Source organism: Armigeres subalbatus, chromosome 3 (assembly GCF_024139115.2).
Source record: "Armigeres subalbatus isolate Guangzhou_Male chromosome 3, GZ_Asu_2, whole genome shotgun sequence".
Classification (NCBI taxonomy): Eukaryota; Metazoa; Arthropoda; class Insecta; order Diptera; family Culicidae; genus Armigeres; species Armigeres subalbatus.
In genome coordinates, this window is record NC_085141.1 from 109164116 (window position 1) to 109184802 (window position 20687).

The following is a 20687-nucleotide window of genomic DNA, read 5'->3' on the forward strand; positions in this document are numbered from 1 at the left end:
TATTCAGACTAAGGCCGAAGTGGCCTGTGTAGTATATAAGAGTCTTCTCCATTCGGCTCGGTCCATGGCTACACGTCGTCAACCACGCAGTCTACGGAGGGTCCGCAAGTCATCTTCCATCTGATCGATCCACCTTGCCCGCTGCGCAACTCGCCTTCTTGTGCCCGTCGGATCGTTGTCGAGAACCATTTTCACCGGGTTATTGTCCGACATTCTGGCTACGTGCCCGGCCCATCGCAGTCGTCCGATTTTCGCGGTTTGAACGATGGATGGTTCTCCCAACAGCTGATGCAATTCGTGGTTCATTCGCCTCCTCCACGTACCGTCCGCCATCTGCACCCCACCATAGATGGTACGCAGCACTTTCCTTTCGAAAACTCCAAGTGCGCGTTGGTCCTCCACGAGCATCGTCCAGGTCTCGTGTCCGTAGAGGACTACCGGTCTAATTAGCGTTTTGTAGATTGTCAGTTTGGTACGGCGGCGAACTCTATTCGATCGGAGCGTCTTGCGGAGTCCAAAGTACGTACGATTTTCCAGCTACTATGCGTCTCCGAATTTCTCTGCTGGTGTCATTTTCGGCAGTCACCAATGAGCCCAAGTACACAAATTCTTCTACCACCTCGATTTCGTCACCACCGATGCAAACCCGCGGTGGGTGGCTCACATTGTCTTCTCTTGAACCTCTTCCTATCATGTACTTCGTCTTCGACGTGTTGATGACTAGTCCGATCCGCTTAGCTTCCCTCTTCAGTCTGATGTAGGCTTCCTCCATCTTCTCAAAGTTACGTGCCATAATATCTATGTCGTCGGCGAAACCAAATAGCTGGACGGAATTATTGAAAATTGTACCACTCGTGTTAATCCCTGCTCTTCGTATTACACCTTCCAAAGCGATGTTGAATAGCAAACACGAAAGACCATCACCTTGCCGTAACCCTCTGCGGGTTTCGAAGGGACTCGAGAATGCCCCTGAAACTCGAACTACGCACATCACCCGATCCATCGTCGCTTTGATCAACCGTGTCAGTTTATCCGGAAAACCGTGTTCGTGCATTAGCTGCCATAGCTGGTCCCGATCGATTGTATCATATGCGGCTTTGAAGTCGATGAATAGATGATGTGTGGGCACGTTGTATTCGCGGCATTTCTGCAGTACTTGGCGAATGGCGAACACCTGGTCCGTGGTGGAGCGTTCGCTCATAAAACCCGCCTGGTACTGCCCCACGAACTCCCTTGCAGTTGGTGCTAGTCGACGGCATAAAATTTGGGAGAGTACCTTGTAGGCGGCGTTCAGCAATGTGATTGCGCGGTAGTTGCTACAATCCAGCTTATCGCCCTTTTTGTAGATGGGACACACGACACCTTCCATCCACTCCTGCGGCAAAACTTCCTCCTCCCAAATCTTGTTAATGACCCAGTGCAGCGCTCTAGCCAGTGCCTCACCACCGTGTTTAAATAGCTCTCCTGGTAGTTGGTCAACCCCAGGGGCTTTGTTGTTCTTGAGCCGGCCAATCTCCTCCTGGATTTCCTGGAGATCCGGAGCCGGTAGAATTATGTCCTGCGCGCGTTCTCCCAGGTCCATCACCATACCGCCATCTTCGTCTGCCACATCGCCATTCACTAAACTATTGATCTGTAATTAAGTACGGACCTCTACAATTAGCTTTTTAAAAAAAGACATTTATTCACTTAACGGGAGAATTACATTACAATCAAGGTCCTATCTGTTTTAAGTCTAAATTAGAACTGAGCTCTCTGAATAAAAATTGGTTAACTGTCCCTACTGTTCGATGGACTGATTAATTGCTGCGTAAGGCCTTTGGTGTCGTCGTCGTTGTTGCCACCTTGGTTCTGCTACGTCGGGAGTGCAAGGTGCATTCGGTTCGCTGTGTTGCTAGGGTCGCTGTGGATGTCGGTCATTCACTTGCTGCGTCAGCAATACCAAGGCTATTTATTTGGTGCATCATGAATAGCGCATCCGGTGCTATAGTCGTTGATATCCATAATATCCAAACTTGATTTGATGCGTCAGGGATGGCGCATCCGGTATTGTTGTAGTCGATATCCAATAATGTCCATAACTCTGTATCAAAGAAATCGAAAGATTCGATGTCAATTTGTTCAAAAACAGTTTTTTGTTGTTTTCTTAAAATTGTGTAAAATGGATATATGCAGTTTCTCAAACAAATGATTTAAATATCTCCACCAGTTATGCCTATTGGCTTCCATTGGTGTGCAAATATCACCACATTGTGCAATTGGACGAAAGTTATGGACCAAAAACAAAAGGGTGCCGACAACTGACCACCTTCCCCTACTATGCTACTCGAGTACTGCTGGAGGCGCAAGTCTTAAGGTCTGAAGCATTAATAGCGTCCTCATTCTAACATTGAAACAGTCAATTTACAACTTTGGAACAGCTAGGAGCATATCACCACACTAACCACCGGAAAGTAGACAAAAAACAGGTTTTAATACCTACATGATACCAGATTGTTCCAAATCTTTCCCGAAAAAAGTTTTTCTTCTGCCATACAAATTTGTTCGGGAGATGCTTTGCAGCATTAACTTCAACAAGCCACCAAACTTTGAAGCTTTATTTATTTATAACCAGACTAAGGCCGGAATGGCCTGTGCAATACATAAAAGTCTTCTCCATTCAGCTCGGTCCATGGCTGCACTTCGCCAACCACGCAGTCTGTGGAGGATCCGCAAATCGTCCTCCACCCGATCAATCCACCTTGCCCGCTGTACACCTCGCCTTCTTGTTCCCGTTGCTGAACCTGAACTCGTGGCTCATTCGCCTCCACCAGTTACTGTTCGCCATCTGCACCCTACCATAGATGGTACGCAGCTCTTTCCTTTCGAAAACTCCCAGTGCACGTTGGTTCTCCACGAGCATCGTCCAGGTCTCGTGTCCGTAGAAAACTACCGGTCTAATAAGCGTTTTGTAGATAGTCAGTTTGGTACGGTGGCGAACTTTATTCGATCGAAGCGTTTTTCGGAGTCCAAAGTACGTACGATTTCCTGCCATGATGCATCTCCGAATTTCTCTGCTGGTATCGTTATCGGCGGTCACCATTGAGCCCAAGTACACGAATTCTTCAACCATCTCGATTTCGTCACCACCGATAGAAACTCGTGGTGGGTGGCTTACATTGACCTCTCTTGAGCCTCTTCCCATCATGTACATACTTCGTCTTCGACGTATTGGTGACTAGTCTTATCCTTCGCTTTTCAGTCTGATGTAGGCTTCCTCCATCCGCTCAAAGTTACGTGCCATGATATCAATGTCGTCGGCGAAACCAAATAACTGAACGGACTTCGTGAAAATCGTACCACTCGTGTCAATCCATGCCCTTCGTATTACTCCCTCCAAAGCGATGTTGAATAGCAGACACGAAAGATCATCACCTTGCCGTAGCCCTCTACGCGTTTTGAAGGAACTCGAGAATGCCCCTGAAATTTGAACTACGCACATCACTCGATCCATCGTGGCCTTGATCAACCGTATCAGTTTATCCGGAAATCCGTGACGGCAGGGGGCAGCAGGGACTATGTCCAAGGGCTTGACGAACCCTCCCCAGGCCATCTGTGAGTTGTAGTTGCTTCCTAGGATGTGGTGGGGTTTGACAGTGGGCCCTGTTAAACCTCTATAAAAAAGCTGCATGTATCCGCAAGTAGGCCCCACCAAAGCGACCGTGTGCCGCTCAAAGCGCACAAGCCCAAGTCCTGGTGTTAGGTGGGACGCTAAACAGCCCTTACATGACGGCCCTCCGACGAGACAGGAGGTTTGCGCAGGCCCAATAAGCCGCCTAGAAAATCAATAATTACGAACAATATAAGAGATAATGCGACTCGATACAATCGGCAACGACATAGGTGACGAATAAAAGATCACGATTGGAAGCTTGGAACATGGAACAGCAAGTCGCTCGGCTTCGCTGGTTGCGACTGGATATTCTACGATGAATTACATCCCCGCAACTTCAACGTCGTTGCGCTGCAGGAAATCTGCTGGACAGGACAGAAAGTATGGAAAAGCGGGCATCGAGCGGCTACCTTCTACCAAAGCTGTGGCACCACCAACGAGCTGGGAACCGGCTTCATAGTGCTGGGTAAGATGCGCCAAGGCGTGATTGAGTGGCAGCCAATCAACGCAAGGATGTGCAAGCTGAGGATAAAAGGCCGTTTCTTCAACTATAGCATCTTCAACGTGCACTGCACGTGCACTTCAACACGAAGGGAGACACGACGTTGAGAAAGAAGTGTTCTATGCACAGCTGGAGCAGACATACGATGGACGCCCACTGCGGGACGTCACAATCGTCATCGGTGACATGAACGCTCAGGTAGGAAGGGAGGAAATGTATAGACCGGTCATCGGACCGGATAGTTTGCATACCATATCGAACGACAACGGCCAACGATGCATAAACTTTGCAGCCTCCAGCGGAATGGTAGTCCGAAGCACTTTCTTTCCCCGCAAGAATATCCACAAGGCCCCATGGAAATCACCTAATCAAGTAACGGAAAACTAGATCCGACATCACGAACGTCCGCACTTACCGCAGTGCGAATATTGAATCCGACCACTACCTCGTTGCAGTATGTCTGCGCTCAAAACTCTCGACGGTGTACAACACGCGTTGGAGTTTTCCGCCGCGGCTAAACATTGGGCGGCTATAAGACGGTTTACTAGCCCGGAAGAGCAGCTAGGCGCAGCGTCTCTTGAAGATGGCTGGAGAGATATTCGATCAGCCATTTGAAGCACCACAACCGCTGCACTAGACACGGTGCCTCCGGATCAGAGAAACGACTGGTATAACGGCGAATGGGAGCAGTTAGTAGAGGAGAAGAATGCAGCAAGGGCGAGATTGCTGCAACACCGCACAAGGGCGAACGAGGCACGATACAAACGGGCGCGGAACAGACAAAACTCGATTTTGCGGAGGAAAAAGCGCCAGCAGGAAGATCGAGATTTTTGATGTTGTTTCCGCAGTCGAGAATTTTCCCACCGAAAAACATCCTAGACCGGATCGTGAATCGAACTCACCATCCTCGGATTGGCAATTCCATGCTTTGCTCGGTGGAGAAATCCCATTCTGAAGTGGCAAGTCACTGGAGGCGCATTACTTCTTTGTATGCTGCACCATTCGACTGTGCTCTCTTCATGAGGACCAGGATTATGTCACATAACAAATACTAAGAAAATCGTCTTTCAGTGAAGAAAAGTTTTTCTTTATTCGATATTGATTCTAGTACGTTCGTGTATTTATCCTTATTTGTTTTGATCAGTAACACATTGCAGCAATCTCACAATTTTAATATTCCTCGAGGATGTTTAATCTTTCCTTAAAATCAGTTTGCCTGGGTTTAAAGCCGAACTTCTCTTGGGTTTCAATAGCCTGAGCCGTGATAGATCTCGCTTACCGAACTGATTTGCAGAACTGCCGACCCCTTCGTTACCACGTGAGATTGGTTGGAAAATGGCAGTACGTGCTCCTCGCCAGGAAGTTTGGAGCTTGTACATATTAACTTTGTCGGCCCTATCACTCAAAAGAAAGCCTATCGACCATTGTGCCATTACTGCCATGAAATGGCAGTTTAGGTGCATTTGTCGGCCTTCCCGCTTTTACTTGCCTCTAATTAGCTAATAAGCATGTTTTGCTGACGTTAGCGCTTTGGACAAACTTTTGTAGTTTTGGCAAGCTCTGTTTTAATTCAATGCTTATTATGATTATACAACACTAGCGAGTGTGAACAGTGTGATCAGTGATGAACTCTTTAGATATTAAGAAAAATCACTTAAATAAAGATTAAAAAAAAAAAAAAAAAAAAATGGCGAGTGTGAATTGAGCAAACGATATAAAAGATATACATTAAAGGTTGACATCTTCGGGAAGGTTTAGATATCTTAAATTCTGAGCATGAGCATGAGCATGAGCATGAGATGACCGTACAATTCGTAGTTGCTACTCCGTGATTGACCAGAACTAGCGGAATTGCACAGAGAACCAACAGATGGGACTAGGGATTAGCACTCCATCCTCAATGTGCAAGTTCTGAAAGCTCAACTTTCAATGGGTCAATAACGGCGCCGGCCACGTCCTTACGATCATCTAGGGAAGGGAAGGAATGTTAGTGTAACAACCGTTGTTTTAGAGACCGACGAATCGTCTGCATCTCTACGGTTGTTACGGGAAGGAGTATTGTAAGTAGGGAGAGGAAGTGTCATTACTTAGATCAGGATTCACCTTGGTAAGTGATGTAATCCAAGTAACTAGCATGTTAATGTTGACGCGAGAACAAAGTTACGACGTATTTTGTTGTGTTCTTGTTCACCCAACGAAAGGGCAGACAATCAATCGCTCCGGTAGAACTAATGTAAATTTATCTTTTAACTGTCCGCGATAATCTGCTACCTATAAACTACAACCTATAAATGAGCAATTAGTTGCAAAGTTGTTTTGCAGTTGCAAAACCTACATTTATTTTCAAAGAAACTCATTTCTTCGACGCGGGGGGATTCAAGAGACAAAAATGTAAACTCTCTCTAAAAAATTATATTGGGCTTTTCTGTGGAATGTATTCACGAGCGGAAGCCACCAGACGTGTTTTGTATGTTTTATCTCACAATCCTGTACAATAACCCATAAAAATCATTACAACTGGGCATATGAGAAATTGCTAGATTCCTCTACACTCTATCTGACATCTGGCTGAAAAAAATGTGACACCTATTTTTAATACATAATTGAGAAATATCCACCCTACAAATTGAACACCCCACAACATTTTCACAATATATAAATATACAGTATATTGAAGAAAATGTACTCAACCTTCTTATTATGTATGGGCAAGAATCTCATTGATACATGAAATGAGAAACTAACAAATTTCATATATTAGTAATCACAAACACATACGCTCACAACACCAGTTCCGTTTTCCAAATAAAACCACAGACAAACTAACTCATCGTGCGTTGATTCTGATAGTAAATCAGTTAACGCTAACTACACCAAATTCTCTATTTATCTCATATAAACAATGCCAATTACATCGCTAAATCAACTCAACAGTAATGGTAATGAGTCATCCGCATGCTCCGCCCATAGACACGGTAGCCAGGATTGCGTGCACAACCGAATCTAACACGATCCGGCAATCGTATGGAGATTTAAGGTCAACATAAATCCTAAATCCCTCCCACACAAACCACCATACAAACACAATTCTTCACCAATTTGGTCGAAATACTGCCAAAAAAATTCAACGAAAGACATACGGTAGCTAGAACCCTCGAATTTTCTATAAAATTGAACGATCGAAATGTTATTAAATTATCTTAATCAAACTGGCTGCCACACATTATCACAACAGCTCATGTAAATATGGGTCTTCATGTGAGGAATAATAAAATAACTTACCGAACGGGTCCTTCGCAAATGGTTACCTCTAAAGCTTCCTTCAACCCACCGAAGCTGCCCGATGGACTCGCTGGACAACACGAATGAAACATGAATTAAGACGTTTTTGAGTTGCTCATTTTCTTAAATTGTGGTGACATTTCCGGGAGAGACTCTTTCCGGTTTAAGCGTCTATTCCAAAAAACTTGAAAACATCTTAATTTTCTTTTTTTTTTAGTTTGAAAATTTTCACCCTGAAAATAGAGAGAAAATCTGTCAAGCGTTGAAAAAAAACGTCTTTCCTGCACGAGGCCTACTCTTCTTTTCCGGTTTAGATATCTTGAATTATCTCTAATAAGTAGATTTATAATCAATACAAAGGCTATTTTAGCTAACATAAATATTTGATGATCGAACCATGTACGCCAGTGACTATACAACGCGAAGTCACATATTTATCTTCATGGCAGATGATCACTACCTCTGACAGGGAGTCGGGTGCTGAGTAGTGCAATTCAAACTGGTTTGTTTGCACACTTCAACCAAGTGGCAGATGTACGTATACATATATATGTTCTGTGCCCGATAGCGCGGCATCTAACTTTTCAAGCAATCACCCCTGCAGCCGAATAAATTGTGGACATCCTGAGAACCCGGCAGTAGTGGTCAGTCTAACTCTTACAACCCAACGGCACTGAATTTGAGTCATCTCTCAATCAAAACAATGACCCAACCAGCCAGCAGCAATGATGATTGCCCCGCCGTTGTTGGTGTGATTTTGATGATAATCATACTCACAGATCATGGTTAAACGAGCCGAGCACTGGACACAACACCTACCGATAAATGATTCTAGCTGAAGCCAGGCCACTATGGAGGCGAAGTCTTTCGAAACCGATTCGTTGAACACTGGGGTGCTCAAAAAAGCATTTATAGGTCTTGTGATATTTTAGTGTTATTTTCTCAATATTTTTCATCCGTTTTTAAGTTTTACAAACAAAATAAATTAACGAAAAGTGTTATGAAAAATACGCATCAATGGTGGCCTGATTTTATGATGTTACTCCATGTGGCTGCAGCGCATACGAACAGCATGACACTTATTCTGATTGATGATGGGAACGATGATGGACTTGGCTGTGTGTAAAATGCATTTTTATTTGGCACGATACATAATACCTAAGTATCAGTCATCATGTGATAAACAAAAAACGTTGTAATAAAACAAATGCTTGCTGTAATACCAACAGATTTATTCAATCTACGCTTCCCGGATTTCTATCACAACACAATCCACCATTATAAACCCGATTAGCACAGTCACCGTCTCGTCCATAAACCGTAATCCATGCTTTCATGATTCGTTGTCGTGCTTCAGCCACCCAATCGCAGAACCACATGTTGCCAAACAAACTTAAAGTTCTCAGCTTGGGCAGAGCCATAGGAAAGTTGTTCATTTTACGGAGGAAATTGTCCTCAACGTAAAACTCCCTCACTGCCCCGAGTGTCATTTTGAAGGGTATGTCAATATTAATGATTGCATTATCCGCCAGATCAAGCACGAGAAGGCTTCCCAAGCCTTCCAATTGTTTCATGTTGACCGTGGTCAAACTGCAACTACGTAATAGCAGATGCCTGAGTCCTCTGAGGTATTCGATGCTGAATGGAAATGCTTTCATAGCTTTTGATCTGATTTCCAAGGTTTTCAGCTCTCGATTCTCTTGTTCGGCAGCGAAGAACCTGACCAAACTGGTGTCTAATATGGATAGTGTCAATAGGGATTCGGAAAGAAAATACACTTCCGTGACATTTCCTTGATAAATTGACAGCCCTTCGATGTTTGCCGGTATTGATTGAAAATGGTTAGATCCAAACTGGGTAAAGCTGCTGTTAATAAGCTCTAGTGTCGTGTAGTTTTGTAAGGAATCCTTTTCCAGTTCGAGGAAATTGTGCTGGCTGGAATTCAGCTGAACACAGCTTTCGTCTTGGTGCCATTGGTCGTCGATGGAGCTTGGTTGACAATGGAATTGTTCTTGCTGCGATCTCTGAATGCAATGCAAGATTATGCAAATTATAGGAAACCTTGAAAAGTTTAATAATACTCATTAAGAAAGTTGTAACACAAGGAGAAAGAATAAGTTACTTACCTTAATATTGGTTTCATTCTTATCAGCTCGTTCAGGACAACGGTTCGAGTCGTACTAAATAGTATTGAAGGTAGAATATTGTTTGCTGATAATCGAGCTTGTATGTTTTAAATGTTTTAATCGGTAGCAAGGCTATAAGTAAATTGTTGTAATCGGTCGTTTTAGCACTTCAGTCTAATCAGTCAAAACAAAACAAATATTAACTGAAGGATTTGACGTAATCGCAGAATCTCTTCTTATTCAATGTGTGCATAAACAAGCAACTTCTTTTGGTTGGCAAATGAGTGAGCATGACATTCCGCACGCATATTAACGCCTGGAGCGTTGGCTCGCTGAACGTTCACAAGACCTGTCCTGTTTATAGGATCCTGGGATAATATGGGATAAATAAATAAATTTACCTAGAACATTGAAAATACTGGTCCCATCTATCCTAATCTTCATATGTTTTTGACAATGAGAGGTTGGAAGCAAGGGTGTTGGTGCTGAGGTAGCGTTTGATTGAGATGTGTTTGAAATATGTAGTTGAGCAATTGGTTTACTTTGGAATGCTTGTGACATGTGACAGGGTCTCCAGTAGCTTTGCGAGCAAAGGCGTGGGATTTGCAAACCGGAGATAGCGAGTTAGATTCTCGGTCCGATCTAGGATGTCTTCGAGTTAGAAACCCTGGGCATAGTATGTCCATTGTACTTGCCCCACAAGATGCCTATTCATGCAATGGCGAGCATAGAAAAGCTTTCAATTAATATCTAATGAAATGGATACTAAGTTGAAAATCAGGCCAAGTTCCAATTGGAATGTAGAGCCATTGAAGAAGAAGAAGCTTGTGACAATGACGTTTCCGTGAAGTGACGTATTGCTGCTACCAATAGGGTCTTCAACGGATTACGTGACCAGCTTACATTCCATAACGTGCAGATGGAAATGAAATTAGCTCTGTATGAAACTCTGATTCTACCAGTGCAGTGGTCCTCTACGGACACGGAAACGTGGACGTAAAATGAGGCGCACAATACCAGTGTGAAAATGGTTTAAAAATGGTGACGGACGGACGCATGAATCATGAGCTGTATCATGTGCACAAAGAAAAAAAATTTGAATCGTATAAAATACGGCAGACTTCAGTGAGCTGATCACTTAGTGCGTATGTCGGAAGAAAGAATAGCGAAAAAAATTCAACAGAGAACACTCTAACTTTTATCTACTCAGTGGCTGATGAAAACTGTATTGCCGTCCCTTTTCTTCCCACGGAAATTTTACTCATTTAAAAAACTATGAGTAATCCGTCAAAAGCAGGATTACTCATAGTTTTGAGTTGTCCTGCTTTTGACGGAAAGGGTAGGTGAAAGTTAGCGTGAACTGGATAGAGCCCGGTGATTTCGTGGATGGCCACGAACACACTGGCTGCACGCGGTGGAATCGGACCTGATGACCCTGAACGTTGGAACGGCAAATGCTGAGTAAAGCGTACCATTGCTACTTCGCGTACCTGAAGGAATAATATAGACCCCATCTCGCGGTCCTTAGCCTCTTATCCAGCAACTCCTATCCCTACCTCCCTGTGGTGCTGGCCGGAATACGAGCAACCTTAGAGAAGATCGGGTAGCCAACTCCGGTGGGAACTATGGTCGTATGCTGACAGGGAAGAGGGAGTTTGCTCCTCTCCGGAGGTGCAAATCTTACTGAGCGTCTGTTCTCCATGTCAGGATCGGCTCACAACAGCGTCTGTTTTCCATGTTAGGGGCGGCTGATCATCGTCCGAGTACCAGCGAGGGACTCTAACTGAAACTGTGCATCATGGTCCACCTTGAATAAGGAGGAATGGTCCTCCGAAAATTTAGGGGGTTTGGTTTCAGGCCCTGCAAGCCAGCCTTTTAAAAAACATACGCAACGAACAATCAACAAGAAAGTACGGAGCGGAACCATCGACGAAGACCACTGCGACGAAAAGGGACTAGCGATTGGAAACTCGGTTCGTGGAACTGCAAATCTCTCAGCTTCATCGGGAGCACACGCATACTCGCCGATGTGCTCAAGGACCGCGGATTCGGCATCGTAGCGCTGCAGGAGGTTTGTTGGAAGGGATCAATGGTGCGAACGTTTAGAGGTAATCATACCATCTACCAGAGCTGCAGCAACATACACAAGCTGGGAACAGCTTTCATAGTGATGGGCGATATGCATAGGCGCGTGATCGGGTGGTGGCCGATCAATGAAAGAATGTGAAGGTTGAGGATCAAAGGCCGGTTCTTCAACTTCTGCGTAATCAACGTCCATAGCCCACACTCCGGAAGCACTGATGATGATAAGGACGCATTGTACGCGCAGCTGGAACGTGAGTACGACAGCTGCCCAAGCCACGACGTCAAAATCTTCATAGGAGATTTGAACGCTCAGGTTGGCCAATAGGAGGAGCTCAGACCGACTATTGGGAAGTTCAGCGCTCACCGGCTGACGAACGAAAACGGCCTACGATTAATTGATTTCGCCGCCTCCAAGAATATGGCCATTCGCAGCACCTGCTTCCAACACAGCCTCCCGTATCGGTAAACCTGGAGATCACCACTGCAGACAGAATCACTAATCGACCAAGTTCTGATTGATGGGCGGCACTTCTCCGACATTATCGACGGCAGGCCATATCGTGGCGGTAACATCGACTCTGAACACTATCTGGTGATGGTGAAACTGCGCCCAAAACTATCCGTCATCAACAATGTTCGGTACCGACGACCGCCGCGGTACGACCTAGAGCGACTGAAGCAACCTGAGGCAGCGTTGCCAGAAGAGGGTGAGCTCGATGGGGCCCCTCTTGAGGACTGCTGGAATACAGTCAAAACAGCCATTAACGACGCAGCGGTAACAACGACGGGTATATGGGACGAAGTCGACGGAACGATTGGTTCGACGAAGAGTGCAGACAGATTCTGGAGGAGAATGACGCAGCGCAGGCGGTCGTGCTGCAGCAAGGTCCTCGGCAGAACGTGGAACGTTATAGCCGGAAGCGGAGACAGCTGTGCCGTTCTCAAGAACACGCAAGTTCTACCAGAAGCTCAACGCCGAAATGTGCCGGAATAAGGATGGGAGCATCTTGACGGACGAACGTGTGGTGATCGAAAGGTGGAAACAGCACTACGAGAAACATTTTAATGGCGCTGAGAGTACAGGCAGTGAAAGTCAAGGCAGCGGAGGAGATGACTACGTCAGTTTAACGGATGATGGAGGCCAACCAGCCCCCACCTTGAGGAAGTTAAGGATGCCATCCAATAGCTAAAGACCAATAAAGCAGCTGGTAAGGATGGTATCCGAGCTGAGCTCATCAAGATAGGCCCAGAAAAGTTAGCCACATGCCTGCACAAACTGATAGTCAGAATCTGGGAAACTGAACAGCTACCGGAGGAGTGGAAGGAAGGGGTTATATGCCCCATCTACAAGAAAGGCGACAAGCTGGAGTGTGAGAACTTTCTAGCAATCATCATCCTTAATGCCGCCTACAAAGTGATATCCCAGATCATCTTCCGTCGTCTGTCACCATTAGTGAATGAGTTCGTGGGAAGTTATCAAGCCGGCTTCGTTGACGGCCGCTCGACAACGGACCAGATCTTTATGGGCCAAACACAATGGATACGTTTGCGTGCGTTTTGACAGTTTTCCCTTAAAAACAAAAACTTCAAAAATGCCGTTAATTAAATTCCGTTAACTAAATAACTTCCTGTAAAACTGATCAAATTTTCGATGATTTTAATAAATACCAACATAGGTCTAATCAGAATGTACTGCAGTAGCTTATGTAACAAATGAAATAATTCTGTTCAGTTAGGTAGACAGCTGAAGGCAACTGCTTCGGCCAACTTAAAAAAGAAGCAAATTATCGAACATTAAGTTCAAATACTTATAGGATACTGTGCACCTCACTTAAATAAACTGGGGATGATTTAGTTAGCTACAAGATTGCAAGTTCAAGCAAAAGAATTATCACACCTACGAAAGTTAAGCACTGATGCTTCCTGTTCAAAGTACACTGGGGTCGCTTTTTATATGGTTTGCTTTCGGATGTCTCTGTGCTTTGGATTTAACAAAACATTGAGGTGAGTTCATGAAGGAATCCACGAAAAATTGAAGAATAAACAGGTGATATTTAAAAAGTTGTGGATAGACCGAGAAATTGACAAAAACCATCCGCATAAAAAGCGACCGCAGTGTAATGTCATTAGTATTTATTAGTATTGTAGACACTAATGTGTTACTCATAAATAAATGATTTCATACATGCTAATTTTAGTTAAAAGAGTATCACTCGCTCACAGCAGAAATATAAATATCCTTAAATAGTCTTTCAAGTAATGAGCAATTGCGTTCTTCATACCAGCCCAATCAGTTCTATGTGGCATGGACAGGCCTATTACATCAACAAGCTTATCAATCCTCTGTTCCTCAGTCACATGACAGATCATAGCAGCCATCGCACAAGATATGCATACACGGAAGAAATAAACTACCCAATAGTGAGTTTAATTCACCCAACCTCGAACATCCGTGAAGAACGAAAGAGACAGAGATTTTTCCGAGCCCGGAGAAAATCTTTTTCTTTCATTTTCTCATTAAATCGGGAAGGCACTAAACACCGTGTTATTTCTCCTATCTTTCGTCTCTTTCTAGCATTATCACCTCGCAACTTTGGAGCGGCGTATTTCGGTTTTCAGTTGTTTGATGTAACTGTAAATGTACCCAGCATGTAGATTGCGAGTAAGCACGCGCCGGTGATACTTTTTCAATATTATATTTGTTGTAGAAAAAAAGTTAAGCATTCAATGATGAAAATGATGACGATTTGATGATTGTTGCTTCCCGTGTCACCTTAATGGGTACTTTTTCTTTGCAATCTTTTTCTCTCTGCTAAAAAATACTCATTTTGCGAGAATGGATTTACTCATTTAAACGATTAGGTCTCCCAACCCCGACGTCCATGGTTCTAGCCCAGTCTGCCGCACTTTTCTATTTTGCCTTTCTCGTTTACTAAGTATACACGGTTAGAAAAAAGTACCTGATATTAGGTACTTTTCACTCAAATCAGGGGTTCAGTGTGGGAACCCAAAATTAGGTAATTTTTTCCCGGATTTACGCAAAATTCACTTAATATTAAGTAAAATATACTTAATTTTAAATAGAAACTAACCAAAAGTTACGTAAATTTCACTCAACTTTTGTAAACATGAGATTACCCAACGTTGGGTTCCCACACTTTAATGCCCTTGTTGAGTGGTTTTGCTCTTCATTTTATGACAACAAAAGGAAGAGGGAGGGAGATGCAAGAGAAAAAAAGTACCTAAAATTAGGTACTTTTTTCTAACCGTGTACGTAAAAGCTATTCGTTCGCTCCAAAAACAAACTGTTTATAGGAGGCCCGGAGACCCGTAGTGTTATGCAGTCATGGTCATGGGTTCGATTCCCAGCCCCTCCACCAAACCCTCGTCAGTCGCCGGATCCGCAGCCCATACGGTGGCGTTTTGGGGTACGCGCCTTACCGTCACACGGCTGCCTGATGACGACTGACAACTTGTTCATCTCGGAGGCATTCCTCCAACGTTACCCGGAACAATTTGCAACCGAACAATGCTACGATCATTGGATACACGACATGGACAAACGGACACAATGAGAAGACACACGACAAGATGAACTGGCAATGACAATTATAACGAATAATGGATATCTAAAAATAGATTAAGTGTGGATTCTGTTCAGCAGAATACCATAGTAGATCATGGCACAGTAGTAGTTAAAGCTATGTCCATTTAGAATCCGGAATAATAAAATCATCTGTATCTCGTTAACGGATTGACGTACACATAAGGTTAATACATCAAAACAAGGGTAATTCACTGTACTTCAAGGGAAAAATATTGATACAAATTATTTCTTCTTGTTTCTATTCCTGTCATTAAAAGTTGCACACCTCCGGAGTCAACTTCCTTGGCACATTTGTTCCACATTTTGGTCATCTGAGTCGCGCCCCGGGCTGTTTTTCCACTTTTCTTAAGCTTTTCTGAAGCGCCATTACTGCCCAAAATATTTCGATGGGCCGGAGTTGTGGGCAGTTGCTTGGATTTATGTTTTTATCGATGAAATCTTCGTTATTATCGTGGTACCACTGGATGTCTTCCCGGCTGTAGTGGCAACTCCCCAAATCTGGCCAAAACTCCACGGGACCTTTATGGGCTTTATGGAAGGTAGACTGCGGTTTTTGAGACATTCCTCCTTGTACTGCTTCGAGTCCATCGTCTTATTCGTTATAAACACTTAGGTCTTTGCTCCTCAGCTGCATATCCCTTGCCAAAATCATCTGTTTTTTTGCAAGTTTGTCCAAAAAGCAAACTTTAACTTCGCAGGGACTACTCCTCGTGCCGTCGCCATGTAGATTTTTTGGCTAGGAAGCTGTCCGAAATCCATTTTGACGTTACATCTTCGATGAGCAGGATTATCAACGTGGGTGTGCAGATTTTTTTCTCTCCTTTCGGCTTCCATCTGGAATAATTTTTGACTCGCTGCACGAAACATCGTGAAATTTATACCACAGCAAGTGGGCGCCTAGGTAGTCAAACCGCTGTAAAAGAATTCTTGCAGCGGTCACTTTCCGTGCCGCTGCAATACAATAAATGATTCCGGATTCTAAATGGACATAGCTTTAAAGAACACAGAGTCCCTACCAAATAAATATACGAAAAAAAAAATAAACTTGAAAATTATGAATTCTGTGAATGTTCATGAGTGCACATTACAACAAATAGATCTCCACGATTAAAAGTCAGTGCCCACGGCCCGTGGCCGTGACTGGGGTGAATTTACCAACGACAGTATCGATTAGAACACATGAGTGCTTCTTAATGCCAATAATTTCCAATAAGTGCCAAGGAGCTCCCAATCGTCCCAAAAAATTACCGTGAGTTCCCATGAGTGACCTTGTGTACTCATGAGTACCGATGATTTTTTCAAAATAATAAAACTAAAAACGAATACCCATGATTGTTCATTAACACATCTCTATAAATATGTAATTATGGCGTTTTGACGTTAGACTACGTATTTGTTTTCGATATGAATATTGGGGTACATGTCGTAATTTGTAAAAATGAGACTGTCACAGAAATGATAGGTTTTGGTGCTTATAAGTCGATCATTTTTCTACGGATTTTCATGATTTTGTCATCAATGATTGCAGATTCAGAATCACCATTGAATCACATATATCATATTGAGATTGATTTTCTATAGTATACTATTGATTTGTGCTCTATTTTCAAACACATTTTTTGACCATTATCAGTAATTTATCGCATGATTTTAATCCCCTTTATCAGATTATTCGGATCATTTATGGCATAGGTTCAATAACGCAATTTATTGATGGGGTAAATGGTAGGCGAATGGTGTGCAGAGCTAAATGGCTTAACAGTGAAAATTTGGCATACAATTGTTTTACTAATTTTTTAGCGAATATTTCAACGCTAAGTAAATAATCAAATGGCTTCTAGTTGTTTTCAGTTGAATATTAATATGATAATCAGTCTTGTGAATTTCGTTGATGAGTTCATTTTTAGAAATAATGGGTCAACTTATCTATGTACGTAGTCATACGTTTACACTTCGTATAGGGCTGGACACTTCGTAATCATAGGGCTGTCCCCTTTTGGTTTTCTTTTATAATTGCTCTTATGTTAAGTGTGTCATATGTGACTGAGAGTGCCCATGAATAGCTTTAAACGCCTTATTAAAAATTGAATATTTAGGCACATCACTTCCTGAAATTGCCAGTGAGTGCCCAAGAGTAGCTTGAGTGCCCATATCAGATTAAGATTATTAGTGTTTGTGAGTTCCCATTCCCATTCCCTACTTTTAGTTAATGTGTTCCCATCAGAGACAAGCAAGCTGTACTGATAAGAATTTTATTCTAAACATCAGAGAGATTCTGAGATTTAATCATATCGTTAAGCTTGTTATGCCACATGATGATCTTTGCTTGTTCCATAACTTCACCCTGAAATTGGTTTAAGCCGAAATATCGGACCATTTATGTGTCTAATAAGTATCCAGAAAAAGTGGTCTCCTTGTTTGGCCATTTGTTTATTTGTTTATTTGTTTATTTTTTAGGAAAAGGGAAAAGCCCGTTTGAGTTGAACTCTTTTTGTTCTCTTTCAAATGGGCGCAAAACCTCTTCGTCTTTTCGTACCAACAGAATACAATTTTACTCCAAATGATACACAACACTTAATTTCTTACAACTAATTACAATGATTAACTTAGTCTAGATCTAGATCAACAATTTAAACTAACCTTTCTAAAAGTGCGACAGGGTGAGGGAAAACCTTTTCCGAAGAGTGTTACGACTCAAGTAAAAATCGAATTCATTTGAGCATTTTTGAAATGTGGTAACTCAAATATGATCAATATGATTCCACTCATAAAATCAATTACTGCTTATTCAAAGGACTGCATTCCTTTCGTGAAGAATGGTTTTGTGTGCTCTTAAAAACACCATTATTTAAGGTGATTATAGAATAAAGCTAGAAATCGGCCATTTTGTAAACCACGTGCTTTTCCAATATTGTTTTCAAGTGCACCAGAAGAAAGAACCATAATGCGTATGGGGCTGAAATAATGGTAGAACATTTGCTTAGTTATGCTGAACAATCATAATTTGAGTTTCGGCACTGTACGAAACCTATTACGCCAGATTTGGGCTTTTGGAAATGTATGTAGATAAACGTGTGGTGAATTTGAAATTCACCACGGGCTTCATTCTATAATCACCTTAAACTTATGGAATGTTGCCTATAAAAATGTATGGATTACAGCAGTGTGCATTGTTATAGATCTATCAATGGAACCATAAATACCAGACCGTCGGAAAATGGTTTGTGGTTTGCTAAATCACAAGACGCGTCTCGAAGACCGTCGGAAAATGGTTTGTGGTTTGCAATATCACAAGACGCGTCTCGAAGACCGTCGGAAAATGATTTGTGGTTTGCTAAATCACAAGACTTGTCTCGAAGACCGTCGGAAAATGGTTTGTGGTTTGAAAAATCACAAGACGCGTCTCGAAGACCGTCGGAAAATGGCTTGGGGTTTGCTAAATCACAAAACGCGTCTCGAAGACCGTCGGAAAATGGTTTGGGGTTTGCTAAATCACAAAACGCGTCTCGAAGACCGTCGGAAAATGGTTTGGGGTTTGCTAAATCACAAAACGCAAAGACCGTCGGAAAATGGTTTGTGGTTTGCAAAATCACAAGACGCGTCTCGAAGACCGTCGGAAAATGGTTTGTGGTTTGCAATATCACAAGACGCGTCTCGAAGACCGTCGGAAAATGGTTTGTGGTTTGCCAAATCACAAGACGCGTCTCGAAGACTGTCGGAAAATGGTTTGGGGTTTGCTAAATCACAAAACGCAAAGACCGTCGGAAAATGGTTTGTGGTTTGCAAAATCACAAGACGCGTCTCGAAGACCGTCGGAAAATGGTTTGTGGTTTGCAAAATCACAAGACGCGTCTCGAAGACCGTCGGGAAATGGTTTGTGGTTTGCCAAATCACAAGACGCGTCTCGAAGACTGTCGGAAAATGGTTTGGGGTTTGCTAAATCACAAAACGCAAAGACCGTCGGAAAATGGTTTGTGGTTTGCAAACTCACAAGACGCGTCTCGAAGACCGTCGGAAAATGGTTTGTGGTTTGCAATATCACAAGACGCGTCTCGAAGACCGTCGGAAAATGATTTGTGGTTTGCTAAATCACAAGACTTGTCTCGAAGACCGTCGGAAAATGGTTTGTGGTTTGCAAAATCACAAGACGCGCCTCGAAGACCGTCGGAAAATGGCTTGGGGTTTGCTAAATCACAAAACGCGTCTCGAAGACCGTCGGAAAATGGTTTGGGGTTTGCTAAATCACAAAACGCGTCTCGAAGACCGTCGGAAAATGGTTTGCAATATCACAAGACGCGTCTCGAAGACCGTCGGAAAATGATTTGTGGTTTGCTAAATCACAAGACTTGTCTCGAAGACCGTCGGAAAATGGTTTGTGGTTTGCCAAATCACAAGACGCGTCTCGAAGACCGTCGGAAAATGGTTTGTGGTTTGCTAAATCACAAGACGCGTCTCGAAGACCGTCGGAAAATGGTTTGTGGTTTGCAAAATCACAAGACGCGTCTCGAAGACCGTCGAAAAATGGTTTGCGGTGGCGCGTCTGAAAAATGGAACATCAAAGCCTCGCCTGGAAGATCGGTGGAAATGGTTTGTGGTTTAGAAAACTATAAGGCGTGTTTGAAAGGTAGCCAAAAAAAGGTATTGTAGTTTGTGAAACTACAAGGTGCTTATGGAAGACCATGGTTTACGATCCTGCGAGCATTGATTTTAATTAAAACAAATTTAGATTTATTTTGGCCACTTGGCGACGTACATGAGACTACAAGTTGAGCTATGATATAACGAAATCTGAGAGAAATGGAGAAATATTCAATGCTGTACTGTTCGAAACTGTTCGGAAACCCAAATATATTATCTAGAAATTTATCTTGGAATGTACTGACTTAGTAGCTATAGCGGGATTACCTGTAGCAGCAGATATCTTGGAATTTGAAAAATTAGTAAAGTTGCCGGATTTTACAAAACTATTCGGAAGGTCGAATTGTGGTATAGTTGTCGAATGGTTGATGGTATACTATACGCGAAACTAAAAGTTGGATTAAATGTACGGATTTGGATTGGATTTGGATTGGCTTTGTATTGGATTTGGATTGGATTGGATTTGGTTTGGATTGTATTTGGATTGGATTGGATCTAGATTTGGATTGGATTTTTATTGGATTTGAATTGGATTTGGATTGGATTTGGATTGGCTTTGTATTGGATTTGGATTGGATTGGATTTGGTTTGGATTTGGATTGGAATTGGATTGGATTGGATTTAGATTTGGATTGGATTTTTATTGGATTTAAATTGGATTTGGATTGGATTTGGATTGGCTTTGTATTGGATTTGGATTGGATTGGATTTGGATTTGGATTGGAATTGGATTGGATTGGATTTAGATTTGGATTGGATTTTTATTGGATTTGAATTGGATTTGGATTGGCTTTG

At 42.8% G+C, this 20687-nt stretch overlaps 2 protein-coding genes across 4 annotated transcripts in view; one reads left to right on the forward strand and one right to left on the reverse strand.

Annotated features, from left to right (window-relative positions):
• LOC134227029 (organic cation transporter protein) overlaps window positions 1-20687 on the forward strand; it is a 220900-nt gene that overhangs the window by 20221 nt on the left and 179992 nt on the right. The gene's annotated exons all lie outside the window — the stretch shown is intronic.
• Window positions 8656-9693, reverse strand: LOC134221592 (uncharacterized). The gene is made up of 2 exons (XM_062700780.1): window positions 9563-9693; window positions 8656-9497 (listed from the first exon to the last, which is right to left on the reverse strand). The coding sequence occupies exons 1-2, from the start codon at window positions 9577-9579 to the stop codon at window positions 8672-8674; spliced, it is 843 nt and encodes a 280-aa protein (XP_062556764.1). The 5' UTR covers window positions 9580-9693; the 3' UTR covers window positions 8656-8671.